Source organism: Gobius niger (genome assembly GCF_951799975.1).
Source record: "Gobius niger genome assembly, chromosome: 9".
Lineage (NCBI taxonomy): Eukaryota > Metazoa > Chordata > Actinopteri > Gobiiformes > Gobiidae > Gobius > Gobius niger.
Genome location: NC_136860.1, coordinates 19,867,316 through 19,887,332, shown reverse-complemented (window position 1 = coordinate 19,887,332; position 20,017 = coordinate 19,867,316). Strand labels below are relative to the sequence as shown.

The following is a 20,017-nucleotide window of genomic DNA, read 5'->3' as shown; positions in this document are numbered from 1 at the left end:
GGTAATTATCGTGACAGCTCTAGTGTTACACACATTCATCCAAATGCATGATGGAGCCAACATTGTTTGTGGCAAATGGCACAAAAACAAAAACATGAATATTGCTTTTTGGGTCTTTGCAAAAATAAACTTTCTCTGTCCATTGTGTGTAAAAAGGAAAACTCCCAATTTCTCAACACTTTAATGTATAGAATTCGTCCCTCAAATGTTTATATGAAAAAAAAAACAGTTTTTATTTTTTTTCCATTTTTTTTTGCTACTGTGCCTGAAAGAATGAAGCTGATCCAATAAGATATAAACATGTAGAATATATTGTTTTGTTTCCAACTAAAAGTAAATAAATAAATGCAAACCGAATTGTTTCCCATACTCGTTTTTTTCGTTACTGTTGTAAAATGTGAGCTAACGGAAGTAGAAGTACCATTTATATTCGCAAAATAGTTATCTGTTACAAAGTAATATTCGGTATTAACCATTTACGCTGCATTTGCGTTTTGTTTTTTATTGAAGAAAACATCGATGTGCTAGAATGTGTGGATGTTCAGCTACACAAACATTGTGTTCAGTTTTATTCTGAAATACCGCTCGAGGACGTGATGTCGAGGCGGCTGTGCGCGAACACAGGTTAGCATCAAGATGGCAGAATATCTGGCGTCCATTTTTGGAACAGAGAAAGATAAGTAAGTAACTTTGGATTTACTTTCTGTAAATATTTCAGTTTATCTATAAATGAAGCTAATTATCTATAGATTGTTCGACGTTTTCTACGTTTGGGCTTTTGCGCCACCCCCCGCGTGTAGCCCGATGTTAGCAGCATGCTAACGCACCGCAATTGTTCTCACACGTTTGATGCTCCGCCGGGCTAACCGCTATATCCAACTTACTACTATCACTGATACTAGCGACATGTCAAGTCTATCTAGTTTGCACATTTAAGACTTGTCTATGTTATTGCCTTGTTTGTACTGAGGTGTTTTTTATGCGACCAACCCATAACATTGACTTAACAGGAAGACTGTTTTGGTTTTCATTCAAACACAATGTTATTGCAATAAAATACTTCCAAATACCAAGTTCATCACCCTAGTCTTACACTTACTAGCCAACTAATCTAACCTTCCTAACCTTCCTAACCTTCCTAACTACTGTAAGCAGAAGTTGGGCTGCAATGAAAACCAGAAATCAGTTTGTTAAAATCAATGAATGAATGACCTTTAGTGAAGATTGTGATGTGAACTGTGTTAATGCTCTACTAAGGCCAATTTTTAAATACATTTTGTTGTAATAATAATATAATAATGTATTATTTCTGTCATTATGGTTATTATTATTATTTTTTGTGTTCCTTTATTTAGGATGATTAGTGCTGTTATGTCTAGGAGGTCATTTTATCAATGCCATTTTCTTTCCCAACAGAGTGAACTGCTCTTTTTATTTTAAAATTGGTGCCTGTCGACATGGAGACCGATGTTCTAGATTGCATAATAAGCCAACTTTCAGCCAGGTAATATATATAATATACATATATTATTTTGTTTGGTAAATCATTTGTTCGCAATAAGAACATGTATGCTTAAACTAAAATGATGTTTTTCAGACAATTGCCCTGCTGAACATTTATCGTAACCCTCAAAACAATGTCCAGTCTGCTGATGGCATGACTTGTAAGTTGTACTCTCATTTTTGAAGCTGCCCCTTCCACATCTTAATTATGAATTAATTTATTCCTGTACTATTTTTCACAGGTGCCATTACTGATATGGAGATGCAGGAGCACTATGATGAGTTCTTTGAGGTATTGTATGCCATTTTTTTATGTTAACTTTTCTCATTCATTCTTCTAACCAGCAATGCATATTATATGTATATTAAAATTAATATGTAATTCTTTTAGGAGGTCTTCACCGAAATGGAAGAAAAGTATGGTGAAGTGGAAGAGATGAATGTGTGTGACAACCTTGGGGACCATTTAGTTGGAAATGTCTATGTAAAGGTCTGTATTAATGGAAGCTGAAAAACAGTTGTCTGATTTTTATTGATTTTCAATCAACACTTTGCAGTTTCGATATGAAGAAGATGCAGAGAAGGCTGTGATAGATCTCAATAACCGCTGGTTTAATGGTCAGCCCATTCATGCAGAACTCTCTCCTGTCACAGACTTCAGAGAAGCATGTTGCCGACAGTATGAGATGGGGTAAGTGCATCTAAATCTAAGGTATCGATACTGTTTTATTGAAAGCAGCGAGAAGGAAGTATAAATTTTACTTTATCTTTTTTTTATTAGTTTATTTGAACAGGGACAATACACATTTCTGTAAATGTCCCAGTTTTAGCTATAAAGCTGTAGTCCCTGGGCAAGATGTAGTTACCCAACAGCAAACAATACACAATAATAACAACAACAATGATCATTATTAGGCTACGTAAAAATAGTTAATCAATTCATGGAAAGGGGTTCAAAGAACCTGATGTTACCGCTGGGAAGCAGCAGCAGCAGCATTAATGGTGACTTAATGTATTAGAGAGGCAGTTCATTGTCATCTATGGCTTTTTATTATTGAAGGGGTCTTGTAATGTAAAAGGATTTGTACAATCTGTCAATTGTGTATTATTATTTATTTATTTTTGCAGAGAGTGTACTCGTGGTGGTTTCTGCAACTTCATGCATCTGAAGCCTATCTCCCGAGAATTAAGGCGAGAGCTCTATGGCCGCAGGAGAAAAAAGTAAACTTATTTAACAGATATTAGTCAGATGTTTTCTATAGTAATCTATATAATCTAATCTCCTTTGTCTCAGTCGCCACAGGTCTCGCTCACGGTCCAGGGAAAGGCGGTCCCGCTCCAGGGACAGAGGAAGGGGAGGAGGAGGAGGAGGCGGTGGAGGAGGAGGAGGAGGAGGAGGCCGCGACCACGACCGCCGCCGCTCCAGAGACAGGGAGCGCTCTGGACGATTTTGATCTGCAAGCCATGACTATTTGTCTTTCTGTCTGACTGTGTAGCCATCAATAGTTTTTTTTAAGTTTATACTTGTCTGAGCTAAATTTAAACTAATTGAACATTGTCTGCTTGAAACAGTACGATAAATGTATTTTTTTCTTAAAACAAAATGTTGTCATTAAAGATTTTTACTAAATGAATGTCCAAATGTTATTTACTGTGTATAGTGGATCATTTTTGAAATATAAAACTAGACTGAAAATCTTGTTATGGCACATAAAGCGTTCTACTTGTTTCACCATGTGCATTGTGCATAGTTTGGCAACAAAGAAGAAATGTTGCAGTTATATTTGCTAACATTGTAGCTTTCCAAACATTGGGAGAATTATCCAGGAAAGACCACACCTTTTATGCGTGTATTTTTCGCATGTTCATTCGAACAGTTGTTACAAATCAAAAGTATTTTAAATGATTGTGAGCAAGGTATAAGCATAAAGCGAACCGGCCTCATTAGAAACAAAAAGGATAATATTGAAAAATATGTTTTACAATTCCTTGTTTTTTTCATGGGTCTGGGCTGGCAAGAAATAAGCAAATTGAAATTAAATATTGCATTTACCTATTTTTTTTTTCGGGGCAAGATTTCATAAACTTCACGTGGTTATTTATGAACAGAAAAAAAAAAAACATTTTGTTTGCATAAAATCTCGGCGCATATAAAATAAAATCATTATAATCGTCATAATGAAAATACAAATTATGTGCAAGTGTACATGCCCTCGTGCTCACCTGGGGTAGGAAATGATTGATGGTCAGTTTGTCCCAATTGTATTTTAGGAAACATCCTAAAACGTATATGCAAATAGTTTATAATAGATCCATGATTTTAACCAATAACCACCAACGCCATATAGGGGCTCATTCAGGCCGCTCTGGATGCTGACCAATCAGAGAGCAGAAGTCTGCGTCCAATCAACGTCCTGCCCGTTACCTGAGGCTCTGAAGAGACGCTCGCGCTCGGCTCGTTACAGGATCATCACAGTGGACTCTCACTGACGGTAGGTGAGCCCGGTTACTCTCTTCACATTTAAGTTCAGTGTTAAGTCATGACTTTAAATGTGAATAGCATTTTACCATCCACTTTTGTGAAACAGCGTGTGTTCGCCAGGCTCGCAAAATATTATGTTATATTTTAGCATGTTTCGCCAATTACCTTGCATATGTTGCTCCTCTGGGATTCAGAGGGCATACGTGTGTGCGAAGTACTCAGCTGCGATCAAAGAATAGAGAGCACATGCGTTTAGCTGCTTTTTACTTCAGCACGAGAATTGTTCTTTTTAACAATGACAACAGCAGTACTCAATTAATACAAGTACTATGCTAAATGGCCTTAAAAGAGTCCAAAAGCCCATGTGGCCATAGCTGAATAAACAATACTAGGAGTCACATATGACAATTACCTTACAATTTCGTCAAAAGCAACGCAATTAAAATACAAAACATTCTTTATTTTAATGTACTTTTTAACCTTTTTACCTTTTTATTCTTACCCTGAAATTAATCACTATTTATCTCTATTTATTCTATTTATCTTTTTAACCACAACATGCTAATGAAATCCCTATGCTTAATATATAATAAACTAACTAAGCCAACTACAAAATGGCTGCACTGTATCTAATACAGTAATACAATGGCATTACTAGTTTTCGGTCATAAACCATAGTTACACCTTGGTGATAACATAACTCTGATAGTGATTTCTTTAATTGCTCATACAAGACAAGATCAGATCCTGTTTGTGTTGTAGCTAAGTTACCTAATGTGTTTTTACAGCTGAACCATGCCGTTTTCATCTGATGATCACAGTGAGACTGAGGTCAGCGAAGTAAAATCAGACAGTGAGGTCCAGACTGGTGCAGGTGCTGAGGAGAGTCTAGAGAACAAAGACGGAGTCACCCCCCACAGAAACTGGATACGACCTGATCTCCCCAGCAAATGCACTTGGAGATTAGGGGCATCACTTTCTCCATCACCTCACTTTCACTGCCCGAGGTAGTAAGATCTATCATGGTAATATAATGACTGTATGTTGATTAGAGAGTACACATGATGTACTACTGGAATCACATGTTACACCTCATGCAAAGCCTGTAAAACGTGTTTATCAATGTCTGCAGGATATTGGCACCTGACATATTGCCAGACATTCTCTGGAGAATTGGAGACACACCTTTGATTCGTTTGAATAAGATCCCCAAAGACTACGGATTGAAGTGTGAGCTTTGTAAGTAAGCAGCAGTAAACACTCTTACCAACTTTATCTGTGTTGCAACAAAGCATGGGGAGATGAAATCCTGCACTAAACAAAGTAACAAAACTGAGTGACAAAGATTAACGTACAACACAGAATAAGGTATGAGGTGTATCCTTGCACCAAATTTACCATTGAATATTGCTTGTATCACGGTGTTAGGCCTCCAAATTTAATGTAGATGAGTGAAAGCAGAAATGACACGCCTGCTGATCCACTTGCACGCACTACTCATACTAATAAGTATGAGCAAACACAAGTGCCGTCCAAGTTTGTAATGACTGGTGTGAAGTTACGGTGAAGTGCCAATGATAATGTAGGGCACGGCTATATTATGTGTATTGTTGTGTATTATTGTCCTATTAGTACTTGCAGAAAATAATACAACATTGGCATTTGTAGAAAGTGATTTACTTTGGGCTACAGTGTCGGGTCAGCCCTTGGTGTTTTGGTGAATATGAAAGTTGGCCCTCTGCCACTTGCCTGATGTAGAGTATAGTGCGAGTGTTGGCATGTGTGTGATACAGTGATAGTCACTTGATTGATTTGCCAAAATATTTACTCAGTTATAATTAACGTTACTTTAAAATGATTTTACTCCAATACAAAGTAGTTCATGTAAAATGTAGTTGCCCAAAAAATACTAGTACCAAAGTAAAAGTAAAAAACAAAACTGCGAATATACTACATACTGTAAGCACGAGATTAAAGCTTTCAGTTTCATTGTAATGTGACAAGAAAAAAATAAAATACAAGAATAAAACATAAATAATTAATAATTTTTAAAATAAGACAAAAATTGTGCTAGTGCGGAGATGGGAGATTGACCAGGCTCCTGAGCAAAACCCTTTACGCTGCCCAGGAGCTGCAGGACAGCCAGACGAGGCCGGAGCATTTGGGAGCTTTTAAGTAGATGGTACAACAACCTTGGATATTGTAGTTTTATTGTAGTGGAGGTTTTCAATGTCATTAACTGGATTGATAACAACCCAAACTAGATTGGAAAATTCCTGAACAACTGAGAGCTTTTGTATTTACAGTGGAAACCTTCGAGTGTGTCCTCATGTTACTTCAGTGAGTGGTGGTTCTGAGGTTCCCTTTGCGAAGAGTATCACCGGTGCGATCAGTGACCAGTGTAGCCTGACTTCTGAATGAACCTGAATGAAAATAAAAAGCTTTTGGCTCACTGGGTGACACAATTCGCTCCTACACCTTGGCTTAAACTATTAGGTTTCCCTGTGTAAACCACTGTGAGCTGATGGCTCTCTCTAAAGACAGAATTTGTTAGAGACAAAGCTTCCTTTCACCAGCATTTCAGCTTTTCAGACCATTACCGTTATACCCACCAGAGATCAGTTTCTCATCTGTTCTTTTAGTGGCCAAATGTGAATTCTTTAATGCTGGTGGCAGCATCAAAGACCGGATTGCATGGAGGATGGTGGAGGATGCTGAGAGAGCTGGGATTCTCAACCCTGGTGACACCATCATTGAGCCAAGCTCCGGTAACACAGGTATCCACTGACTGTATAAAGATCACAAATAACATGGTGAAGGACCAGTTTGTCATTGGGATGAGAGACTAAATTGAGACTATGTTATGAGCCCCTGTACTGTACATCCCATAGGATTCACCTGAACTTTTAATTGTCATATTTATTGCTCTGTTTTATTGCCTTAATGTTTGGTGCAGCCCTGTGAGGCGACTTCTGTTGTGATATTGGGCTATACAAAACCATTAAACTTGAAACTTGAACTTAGATAATCTAGTAGGTAGGCACTAATATGCTACACATACAGTAACTATGATGTGACTGTGTGCAGGTATAGGCATCGCTTTGATCGCTGCAGTAAAAGGTTATCGTTGTATTATAACAATGCCCCAAAAGATGAGTACAGAAAAGGTATGATATTATTTAGGTCTGAGCCTTTTTCCCTGGTAACCTCCACTTGTGTTGTAGGTGAATGTCCTGACAGCTCTTGGTGCTGAAGTCGTGTGAACGCCAAATTCTGCTTCGTTTGATTCAGAGGAGTCTCACATTGGCGTGGCTTGGCGTCTAAAAAATGAAATTCCTAATTCACATATCCTCGACCAATACCGCAATCCCAGCAACCCCCTGGCTCACTACGAAACTACAGCTGAGGAGATACTGGAGCAATGTGATGGTTTGTACTTCAACTGTTACAATTAACATGTTACTCACTCAGTCATGTGCTATTTTGTCACAGGTCAAGTGGACATGGTGGTTGCCGGGGCGGGTACAGGGGGAACGCTCACTGGTGTGGCCCGAAAATTGAAAGAGCACTGTCCTAATGTTAAGGCACGACGACCAAGTTTGAGTTTCGATATGAACTGAACAATGTGAAATCATCATTACCATCATATCATAGTACCAATTTGTTTTGTTGATTTCAGATTGTTGCTGTTGATCCTGAGGGCTCTGCTCTCATTGCATCAGAAGAAAAAGATGAACTCAAACCATTTGAAGTTGAGGGTATTGGATATGACTTTATTCCTACAGTGTTGGACAGATCTGTGAGTAGAGTATAGAACCATTGCCCATGAAAAAAGTCTGCCCATTGAAGACTAAAGTGGTTGTTTCTTTCTTAGATTGTTGACCTCTGGTATAAGGCCAGTGACAAGGAGACTTTCAATATGGCCCGCAAGCTGATTAGAGAAGAAGGTCTTTTGTGTGGTAGGTTCCCTAATAACATTAGCCAGGCATTGAATAAACTTTGGTGTGTGAAATCAACACACTTTTAATTGATCAAAACACTGAACTATATTGTGTAGAATGACCTTATTCTTCATTCATATTTCTGCCTTCAGGGGGCAGCAGTGGCTCAGTGATGGCTGCAGCAGTGATGATGGCCAAGGAGCTTGAAGAGGGTCAGCGCTGTGTGGTCATCTTGAGCGATTCTGTCCGCAACTATATGTGAGCCTGTCCAACTGAACTAAAGTTAGATCTCACAGGCAGATGATTGTTTAAACAGACACTTGTGTTGTGGCATCACAGGTCCAAGTTCCTCAGTGACCAGTGGATGTGTGAGAAAGGTTTCCTTATTTCAGAAGCGCCGACGGATCCTAAACCATGGTTGGGGTTTGTAACTGTATATTCTCCTTCAAAGATCATTCTCAGTTTAATTAAAAAATACTACACCCGGTCTTAAAGGTGGTGGGACATCCCAGTTCAAGATTTGTCCCTGTGTGCTCCTGTCACTGTGTCCCCATCAGTCACCTGCCAAAAGGCCATTGAAATTCTAAGAGAGAGAGGGTTTGATCAGGCCCCTGTTGTAGAGGACTCGGGGTATGTTCTTCTCAATGTTTGTAGAATTTTTTCCAATAGGATAAAAATACTTCTAAATGTTTTCGGAATCAATGACTATCAAATGCTTAACACTCGCAGCGCCATGTTGGGAGTGGTCACTCTGCAGACTGTTCTCTCCTCAATAGCGACTGGTACTATTGAACCTGCAGACCATGTCAGACATGTCCTCTCCACAGACTTCAAACAGGTCAGTTAACAAGCACAAAGCTAAATACACCATGTCCCCGATGACACCTATGATATAGATTTTTTTTTTTGTATTGTAATTTCAGGTCCACCTAAGAGACCATCTGGGGAAGTTGGCGCACATACTGCACAAAAAGCGCTTTGCTTATGTGTTTCAAGATCACATTCAGAGTAAAACAATTTATATGAAAAACAAAACAAACAAAAAAACCTTTTGCTATTGAGGAAGTAGATATTGTGTTTAAAATGAACTGCAATGTGTAAATGATGACTTTTCTGTAGGTGATGCTGAAGGCCAGTCTGGACAGGGGCTGAAGATTACTGCAGTTGTGACGGCGATGGACTTTCTTGACTTCATAAGTACCAACACACAAGACAGAGAAATGTAAAACTTGCGAGGCATAGTGTTTGAAAGATATCCATTTATTTTTATTTTTGTAGAATCTTTATATAATCTTTTAAATTAAATATAATACTCCTACATCTCTGTAGCGGCGACATTTACTACATTATTTTATAGAACGTCATATATTTTTCGGTGTATCTAAATATGTATAAGGCGTGTACTGGTAAATGGGTGGAGTGCGCTCTTGACCACCACAGGGTGGCAGTATGAAGCCACCGACCACATTGCTCCTCCAAGTTCGTTTTCTTGTGCAGTACTTGGAAACAATATTGCATTTGCGTCAACGCTGCAGCACATGAAATATATCTACAGGTTTACTTGTGCAATACTGTTTTATTTGCAAACAATGTTGGAATAAATAAAAAGAGTGTTTGCAAAACGAGGCTTTTAGCATTTTAAAGATTAAATAAAGAGGAAAGATTTAAACTGTGTAAATATTATCACACCCACATTCTTCTGACGCACATTTCCCTTCCTTATTTATTGAAACATCTGACATTTCTTAAGCCTTGTAATGTGCCCTTGGGCTCACTCGTCACTTGATATACTTTGCTCAATATCAAACTAGTACGTGGACGATTTTGAGCTCACATTCCTCAGGGACAAAGCAGCATAACACAACGGTTTATTCCTGTCAATAGTGACGACAGTAGCAGACACAGGGAGTTTTCGCACTACATGAAATTGGCCCCAGCTCAAATTTCCTTTGCTTGTTGTCGTGCAACTGCTGATGATTTAAACTTGTCGCAACAAACATATGTGTCCTGTTGAGTCAAACATGGTAAACCTTGTCTCGCATCAGTTGTCCCTCATGTGCTTGAAGTGCACATCACATGTTCAGCATACCTTTTGTTTGTAGAATACAGAATATTCTCATAGAGTTCAGTGGATTTAAATGCAGTGATTTTGGGGAAGAGGTTGCGATCTACTGAAAATGGTCCCCTGACCCCCAGTCGAGAACCACAGTGTTATAGATAACTTTGCCTATAGCTGAATTCTTATGGTATCTGTGAGTTCACAAACCCCCAGAGGTTTGGGTCATTCACATGGCAGTATTGCCATAAGAAGGCAGGTGAAACAGTTACCGACAACAAGCACTGTTTTTTATACTAAATATTTAATGGATTTGCGGTTCATTGCATTGAGACTCGGTGCTGCAAATGTTGCTGAACATCAGTCTGGCTCTTGCCATGTTATGTTAGAGATAGAATACTGAAGATTTTGCTTTTTTTCCCTCCCTATTTTGATTTTGTTTGTGATTTTTACACATTTTCTTCCATATCAGAAAAGGCTGCAGGATCTGCTATAAGTAGAGGTAAATATTCCATAACTGTCACAACTGTGCAACCATACTGTACACAAGGGCCATGAGTCCCAGTTCTAGGCTTGTCTTGTGAAATTATGCCTCTTTCCATAACAGGTGGGTAAAGTAGCCAAAATCTTTACACCAGTTCGAGTGAAGTTACTTAGGAATCATTTTAAGTACAAGTACAAAGTAATGATTCAAATAGTTACTCAAGTAAGAGTAAAAAAGCACATGGAGGAAAGGTTATTTGCGTATATGAGTAGCTGAGTAATTAATTGAGTGTCAAAGTTTGACTTATGCTTCAGTAAAGACACAAATTATGAGAAACAAAAAAAAAGTTAAAATACTGACATTTCCAAAGAAAATGTCATGAAATATATCAAAAGAAATGATTTTGAGAAATAAGGTACATGAAACGCAGTACATACAGTACAGTACAGTTTGTATGACACTTTTGCAACGTTAAGGATTTCCTCACAGTGGAGCAAGTAACTATCTTTTGTACTCGAGTAAAGAAACTTCAAATGATATTACTCAAATAGAAGTAGAAATAGAAGAAAATCCTGAACCCTGCCACACTTTAAACACTTCCTTCAAATGCAAAGACAAATCAGTTATTTATACTTCTATTTGTTGTTGATAGACTATTTACCCACAGCTTGTTTCTCTCTCGATGCTCTCGTCAGTTAAAACCACTGCCAAGGTATGCATATTTGTGTGTCATTATGTGCTCGTTGACGCACTCAGACCCAACAGGTTGCTGTATTCAGCATTTGACTGGCAACTCAGAAAGGTAGATGTGTTTGGAAATTGAAGTATGACGCAGATGCAGGTCCCCCTTGGACAGCTAATGTCTCCCAGGCCTTGCAGAACACGGTACATGCACTGTTGCGGCTCAATTATCTGCCCCATTAACTAATTATGGCAACAAGTTTTGTAGTAATTAGGTATTTACAATATAGCATTTGTAAATGTGAAAGGCAGTGAGCCACCCTTGTGTCTTTACTGAACGGCCTTTGATGCTATACTTTAGAAAGAGCCTGAACATGTGCTTTATGTGGCATTTTTTTCCTACCAGTATCATTTGACCAATTGACTGAACACTTGTTGTTTGAACCTGGTTTAAAGAGACTATACGGAGTTTAAAAATGTTAAAACTAAGTATTTTCCCCCCCCTACATGTTCCTGCCATGTCCTAATGTGTAAGCTCAGACCTGTTCACCACAACTGCCTCTAAAACCCTGCACTGTCACTCAAAAAGGTGTTAATTCGGGTCCGAAGTGCCATCATGTACGAGCTTAATATAGTAGCTGCAGTTACGCATAAGACCAGAGGTGGCAGTAGTGAGTATAAAATGACTAACTTGCATCTAGCCCCTTTAACCCTGGTTTGGATCTGATGGTACGTGGAAAGCCAAATATTTTCTTGGGTGGTACTTAGAAGGTGATTTAGAAGTGCTGGTTTTGAAAAAGCTTCCTCTTGACTTTGTGGTTAGCGGAGCTCTGTGTGTTCTTCCCTTCACCACAGTACTGTATTATTGTTTTGAAATTCATGTTGTAAATTGGTGTATTTGTAGCTCTTGTAGGCCTAAAAATAATAAAACAAGAAGGCCAGGACAACACACAATGGGACGCATGCATGTAAACACGCCACGCCGGATTGTAACCATGGGCTAATTTGCATCCGTTGTCCCACACTTGCACACACATTCACTCACCCTGGCCTATTGTACACGTTTTAGTGGTAGGGGAAACCGGAGTACCTGGAGGAAACCTATGCAGACACAGGGAGAACATGCAGACACACAAAGGCTCTGTCCAGGTGGCAATCAAACCCTAACCACTGCACCACCGTGCCGGCACGCCCACATAAAACACACTGCAATGCCTTGAAATTCTGCCTGTCTGTGGTGCTCCTTACTCATATCCTGTTCGTAGTGAATTACATACCCTGATAAAGATGGCATAATTTGAATCCGGACCATTTGTTCACCATGTGCTCCCTAAGCCCAGTGTGTTTTTGTCCCTGGCTCGCTGCCTGTGCCATTATGTGAGCCGGCTGGGTGTAGGACCTTTGTGTCCCTCGCTGCCAGTCCACTCACCATTATCTAACCAGCAGAGTGGAGTCACTGGGTCACAGGACCCGGCAGTGGCTAGAAAGTTGTACTTGCGTCACTGCTCCAAATGGCTGCATCTGAGTTTGTACCCCCTCTGTGGAATCAATAGGCATGAACATAGCCCAGTAGTTAGAGTCTGGTGTTAATGATGCCCCCTGCGAGTGCGCACCGTGCGGTCATACACAGCTCCTGTTTGTCTGCCCCACTTTTCACTTTTCTATTTTTTTAAAAATAACGTAATCATACATCATTTTGCTTTCACTTCACAGTTGTCTGTTACTTATGTGTGAACGTTCAGTAAAAAAAATCGAAATAAAATCTTTATGTTTAGGGTTGTAAACATGACAAAATGTGCAAAAGTTCAAGGTGTATGAATACTTTCGAGAGGCACTGTAACCCAAGGGTGATATTCTGTGAATGCATTTTAATAAGAAGCTTCTTTGTGGAAAGATTTCAACTCTCTAAGAATTGAGTAAGTTTCCAGACAGTTTCCATTGTGATCTGAAGTTAAAGGTCACAATGATGAGAAGTTTGCTTGTTACTCACTTAGCCTAGAATGACTTTAATTGCTGCATTACTTAAGTCAGTAAAATAAATCATAAATCTTTTGTTCCAATTATTTGAAAGAGAAAGAATCAGTTAAATACTTCTCCATATCATGGCCTTTTTTGACCAATTAAATGTATAAATGTATTTGTTCAGCCTCTGCATTGTTGAAATGGATGATCTTGGTGTCTAAACGAAGCTTAGTCCTCGGGCTTACTGTATGTTGTGTAATTATAATTAAGTAAATACCTCTTAGAAAGTATAAATAAGAGAGAGAAAAAACAGCTTCAATTACGCAGAACAAAAATACAGTTATAATAAAAATAACCTGGCTGTATGTTTGATGCAGACATTTTTTTATTGTTGTAATTTTAGTACCAAAAAATAAATAAATAAATCATTCATTTCCAAGATGAATGTCATATTGTGACACAAAAAATTATACTTTTTTTTATTTTAAATTATCTTTAAATGTGGCAATTTGGAAAGTCTCTTATGCACCTTTTAAATGTAAACAAACAGATGACTTTAAGTCAGATATTGATTACACATTAGAAGCATTTATTTTCCCCCAGGCATTCGGTGGCCAATTCCAGGGCAAGTTCCACGCCGACCATCCCTCTGGCTCCGCCACTGCCACTTACAGATTAGTCACAGGCTAACTGAATCCAGATTGATTTATGGCATTCATAGAAATGGAGGATTTCTAATGTCATGTCTGTCTGGATAATTGCAAAACATCTTGTTTTTTGTCTTCTTTACATAAGACATTAGATAAGCACACCTTCTATTGTATGTCTATTACACAACTTATGCTAAAAGCACATCTCTGTCTTAAATGCACTAAGTTGGCTGTATAAGTCGATAGTAGGCCTAATGAATGTTGGCACTGATGACTTTCTCCTTGAAGCGCAGTTTGCTTCTTTAGCCGAAAGGACTAATGCTCAATGGAGGACATTGTGAGGAATCAGGGCTTTATGTGCGTATGAAGCCGGAGTACGTCCAGGCAAGAGAACATGTCCTGGTTTTAATATCCTCATTCTGCGTCATTCCTTCGTCAAAACATATAAATCAGGAATGCATTCAAATGAAAGCAGAGAGACCCCCGGCCTTGCCCTTTTCTTATCTTCTCACTGACAAATGTTCGCTCTGCTTTGCAGATGAATACAGAAAAGTGATTTGGTGCAGTGCATCAATGTGCCCTGATGGGTCCGGTCTGTGTGAGTGACGGTATGAAAGGAGGCCAGTACATTTGGGTCCTGCGTCACTCTGCGGCCCCTGGGGGAAACACTGCGCTCTCGCACTAACCTCTGCATATTTACACAGGGTTACAGGATCAAGTGTTTATTGTTTCTCCTATTTCTCAGGTGTCGCTTTGTGCAAGTGCGAGTTTCTGTGCTGGCGAGGCTCTGATCCTCTGACTCCACGTGCCACTGAACAAGATAACTATTATTTCACAAATAACTTCACAGCACATTTACATTATCTCACTTTTATATGTTCCTCAAGTGACATAGGGCTCTAGTTTGAAATATGCGTGTTTTGCACTGCGATTAACTTATTTTTGATCTGCCTGCTTAAAGGAACAGGCCACTGTTTTCCCATACTGAGATATGTTCTTACCTGAGCTTAGACGAGTTGATACGTCTACGCTACGTCTTTGTGCGTGCCCTCAGTCATGCAAAACGACCAAAGATGTTTTTATTATTTGGCCTCTCCCAATGTATTCCTATAGCTCCAAACAGGGGTGAAGTTAGAAGCGACCAAGCTCTTTCATGGGCACGCACAAAGACCAGACAGGTACTTATCAACTCGTCTAAGCTCAAGTAAGAACATATCTCAGGGAAAAACGGTGGCCTGTTCCTTTAATATGGCTTAGTTTAGGCTATGGAATGCTATTATCCTAATTTATGTTCTTTACCTGATATAACTAAGTTTGCTTTCATACATGATGCTAGCAACATTAGTTTAGTTAGTTTATTTGAACAATTGACATAAATTTTTCTTTCAAAATTCATAACTATACAATTATGGATGCCCAAATTCAATTCAATATACATTTGCATAACATAATAAATTATGCGGTCTACATTACATTGACTTTGGATGTAAACCGCTCCTTCCTGAGCTTATCCGATGCAGATTAGTTACTTTTGAAGATGTAATAAGAGATTGTAGTTCAGGTAGGTTCCAATACCAATCTGATGTTGTGAACATGGTGAAACAAGCCTGAGTGACATCACAGTGCAAAGAACATTTGCTCTGTGATCACTTTGATGAGATCGGGCATTGTGAAAGTGGTATGACTGTAACTGACCCACAAGTATTGTCCTTTTATTGATGCAATAAACTGTCTCTACTGTATTAATATTTGGAGCATGCACAGCAGTGGCACACAGACCCAGTGGCCTCTGAAGGGTTTGATGCTGATGTGAGCTGAAGGACTGAGGTGCTGCATTAAACCAATGGACTGTTAGAATGACTCAGGGCTTTCTGCACTCTCCTCTCCCTCTGACCAAATGGAGGCGTCTCCCCAAGGGACACAGAAGGTTAGTGTTATGAAACCCGTTTAGGTGAGGGGCCTCTGAATCATTCATGAAAAACAAGGTCCTAACATTTCCTTTGATGGTCATTCAGCCAATAAGATTATGTTATCTCTATCAAGGGGATGCAGGGGTGTAACTTTTTTTTTTTTTTTAAATAGCTGACATTGAACAAGTTAACAATTTCTCAAAAGCTATTGCTACACACTGCAACATAATTTAATGGTGTGATTGGTCTTCTCACCAGCTCTTACTAAACCACTAGACTGCCCATCATTCAGGGACTGGAGAGCAGCTTTTACTGTGGACCGATGGAGACTCTTGTGGCTTTAAACCAGCCCCACATGTGTCAGTATCTCTCTCACTTACGGTTCTACTTTATGGTCTTCTTGAATGTCTCTCTGCGGCATGACCTTGCACACTGCGGCTTCTGTAACCGCATTTCCATGTGTGTGTAACTTTATCCATAACACACAAGTTTGTGTGCAAGTGAGGTAACTGTGCAGCATGTACCTCATATTTCAGGCACTGTGGTAGAAGAAGTTTGTAGAAGTAGAAGAAGAAGTCTGTTGCCGAGCAGTGCAGAGCTAGTTGGTAAATAACAGATGTGTTTTTATTGTTGACTTTCCATTTTGGGAGCCCCCATCTTCCTCTCCAGTTTTATCAGTTCATACGTCAAAGATTCGTGCCTGTGACAATGTGAAAGGGTTTTCCCGCTCAGAGCCCCTTGAGAGCTGCAGCCTGCCCTGCTGCATTATTTCTGTCTCAGTGTGTTCATGGTCTGATGATTTTTGGGGGAGAAAGTAGAATGGTATACAAGCGGGACTTTTTATACCTTTGTATAAAGACCTTATGCACACTTTGGCTTAGTTCTTCTATGTCATGAATGTGTTTGCACTGTAAATGTTTAATGGGTGCCTTTGTAAAACTGCTGGAAAATCCCGTGGAAAATGGCATTTAGCTTCTCTATTCTTGTAGCCCCTGATCTGTCGTGTCCTTTGTCAAACTTCGTCGATGTTTTTCCACTGAAGTAAAGAAGGGGGAAAATGACGTGAACAGGATGTGCACTAATTTCCTTCGAGTCAAGGCTTGTTCCTGTCATTTGACTTAAAGTCGTGCTATAACTGAACAAAAGATTGGACATAAGAAATTTACAACCCAAGTTTTAACAGTGCCCTGTGTGAGAAATAAGACAGTGATTTAGCGAATTAGAAACGTTTCATTTATCAAACATAAACTTATTCCATTGTTGAGATTATGTTATGACAAACTTGAATTAAATATTTGGAGGAATTGTGAGAAGTTGTCTGGAGAACTCAACACAACTGAGTGAGATGAAGTTTTATCGGCCATTTTCAAACACACTTGACTCTATAAAAATAAGTGTCTGTGTTCGTAAGGTTAACGCATCGTTTGTCCTCTGCATTTGACCCACCATCTGGCTGGAAAATTTACTTAAACCTATTGTGCATGTTTTTGGTTGATGGGGGAAATCAGAGGCAACCCATCGAGCGTTGAGAGGAACATGCAGATGCTGCACAGAAAGGCGTGGGCCTTTCTGTGCAGCATCTGCATGTAGCTAAATATATATTACCTGCTGCTTGCAACATGCTATAGCACAGTAATATACTCTTATTAATAATAATTAATTATTTACTTTATTTAAGAAGCCCAAAATTATGCCCCCATGGTCAGGAATCATCATTTGGAATAAAACCACTTGTTTACAAACATGAAGTACAAGAGGCTCAGTTTTGGTATAAATCTGTTAATTACCTTGACAAGTTCACCAGCCTCATGACTGCTGCCCCGAAGCAGAAAACAATCAGTTCCTCTCATGCAGCCCGCGCTCATACACTCCACCAGCTCTAGCATGGCCACGGCAAACACACATGACCCAGTTAGTTTGAATAACACTTGCCTTTTCACACACTTCTCTTGTGTAACTAACAGTTCTGAGAAGTGAAAGAGCGCCTTGTACATCTGCATTGTGAGGATGGAGTGCTTACGTCAGTACCCAATGACTTCATGTGTGCACTGCAGCCTGCGGGGGATGGAGAGCACAGACAGACAGGTGACACATAAACAAACAAAGACAGCTGCCGTGACCTTTTGACTTTGACTTGATAGCATGGCTGTTTACGAAGATAAACCGCTCAAATGAAGTCTGTTAGTGGGTTTTAACAAGTACTACCATATGAGCGAGAAATCCTCACAGAGCACACTGTTTGTTTGATGCCAAAACATTTCTTTATTTTTGTTCATGTTGGCACAGCCTAGTGTTGTCCAGGAAGAGTAGTGGAAGTTAGCGACCCCTATGGCTTTCCCGTAGTCCATGATAACCTCCACCTGGGCCAGGTGCTGCATCGGAACTCCGGCCTGTTAGCAGACACTTTGCTATCTGATATGAGACCAATGACATGGCGTCAGCCGCAGAGTTTGAAAGATTTATGAACTGATGGCTGCAACTGTTGTACAGGGAGAATAGCAGGGGGAGTACACAACCCTGAGGCGCTCTGGTTTTGAAAGTCTGAGGGTCCGAGATATTTTTCCTTAATTCCTTGCTTGCCATTGAATTATTATTTCAGAGGAAGGTGAAACACAGGTGTTATACTTATCATTGACCGTGCTTTCTGGCACATGTTGCATATTTGTTTGATTTTCCCCTGAGTTATTTCCTTGTGCATGTACTGCCTTGATGTAATTATTAGAGCGTGCAAACTTCTGTTCACGTGATCAAATCTGATTAAGTAGCCAGCAGGACTAGCGCAGGGAAAACATCAGAGGTTCTGAGTTGTAAGTGAATATGGCAACTTAGAAGTTGTGGCTGAAGTGAGAGCAAATTGCTTGTGTAACCAGCAAAGAGAACAGACTTAAATGAATTATTATTATTATTTAAATGTCGCTACGACAGCAATGACAGTCTATAACATAGAACATTTGTAAAGGTCCTAAAATGTTAATTCAACTGTTAATTCCAATAGTTGTTGCTGTGAGGCACATTGAGTTGTCGTGTACATGAAATGTGCCAAACGCGCCAATAAAAGCACAGATACTACTGGTCAAATATTAAACCAGCAAAAGCAAAGTTGCTCAATCAAATTATTACCTTGTGGAAAATACTTAAGTATTCAAATCAGAAAATACACATTATTTTAAATGTTTAAGTGTAAAGTGTAATATACAGTATGTACATCAGCTGTGTGTTTTGCCTTTTTTCCAAACCGCCTTTGCTCTGCCCGATCCCGTCAGATCTCGGAAGCTAAGCAGGAAGGGCCTGGCTGGTTTTGGACGGGAGATCGTGTGGGTGAATGTAGTGAGTAAGTGAGTGAGTGGTCGGAGGGGCCGATGGCACAGACTGGTTGCCTTGCTTCTGTCAGTCTGCCCCCAACTTACCACAACTGATTATGGAGTGAATGAATAATGACGACAGTGTAGCTCTTTGAGAAACTTGGTATTACAGTTTGTAAAGCGCAATACAAGTGTAAGGCATTATTTATTTATTTTCTGCTAACTGTATTTGTGATTTCTCTACTTTTTTACTGACCACCTCTGGTCAAAAACAACTAAGGTTAAAGGAGTTGCTTATAAAGAGTCCAGGCGTCCCTCAAAGCCAGTGGGGCAGCCTCAACAAGGTGTTTTGTTGTACTGAAGTGCCTTTATTCAAGCCACTGAGAGAACACTCTACAAACATTAGCTTGAGATGATAGCCTTCAGCTGATCTGGTTTCTTGTTGTTACAGTGTGGCTCGTAATGTCTGGGCCTTCAGACATGGGCCTCTGACAGCCACCTGTGACGTGTGGTGAACACAGCAACAAACTGGTTGCTTTATTCTCTAATATCTCCCAAGTGCAATAGAAGACCCAGTGACGCACCGTCATCTGACTTCAGCCGTCTACAGTTTCCACTCAGACACAGCTTATGCCTCTGTGCTGGCATGATAGAGCCATGTGGTTTAGCAACAGCGGCACCAGACTTTCACCAGCTTATAATGCTTACAAACAGGATTTACTACCCTAACGCCAGCTTTGAGCACAAGCAAAATGTGTATTGATTTTGACAGGTTTAAAGACGAAAGAAACAGATGGAAAACAGCATAACTTTTGGCAGAAGGCAGAGTCTGGTAACAGAAGAATCTCCTCTCGTCAGCTGCAGTAAATCGAGCAATTTATCGCGTACCAAAAGAAAAGTTGGCCTAAAGAGCTGGGGCTTGTGCACTGTTTTCTCATTGGTGGCACTGACTTTTTTACAATTGGCAACCGGTACAGCTCATGGCTTTAAAGGCTTTTAGCCAAATTTAAGCCAATGAGCACTTCAATTTCAGCATTCCTGTACAC

General features: G+C 39.6%; 2 protein-coding genes across 2 annotated transcripts; both read left to right on the top strand.

The window, feature by feature from the left end:
• The first annotated feature begins 582 nt into the window (after positions 1–582).
• On the top strand, positions 583–3,092 carry u2af1 (U2 small nuclear RNA auxiliary factor 1). The gene is made up of 8 exons (XM_079563282.1): positions 583–680; positions 1,417–1,504; positions 1,598–1,664; positions 1,746–1,795; positions 1,895–1,993; positions 2,061–2,194; positions 2,632–2,724; positions 2,798–3,092. The coding sequence occupies exons 1-8, from the start codon at positions 637–639 to the stop codon at positions 2,955–2,957; spliced, it is 735 nt and encodes a 244-aa protein (XP_079419408.1). The 5' UTR covers positions 583–636; the 3' UTR covers positions 2,958–3,092.
• Positions 3,093–4,778: 1,686 nt separating this feature from the next.
• On the top strand, positions 4,779–9,164 carry cbsb (cystathionine beta-synthase b). Its single transcript, XM_079563102.1, is given in 15 exon segments — positions 4,779–4,992; positions 5,118–5,224; positions 6,628–6,762; positions 7,073–7,152; positions 7,210–7,245; positions 7,249–7,414; positions 7,478–7,569; positions 7,665–7,784; positions 7,860–7,944; positions 8,079–8,184; positions 8,266–8,343; positions 8,422–8,556; positions 8,656–8,764; positions 8,850–8,934; positions 9,046–9,164. Coding segments are annotated over 15 exon segments (1,653 nt in total). The 5' UTR covers positions 4,779–4,780; the 3' UTR covers positions 9,153–9,164.
• The last annotated feature ends 10,853 nt before the right edge of the window (positions 9,165–20,017 follow it).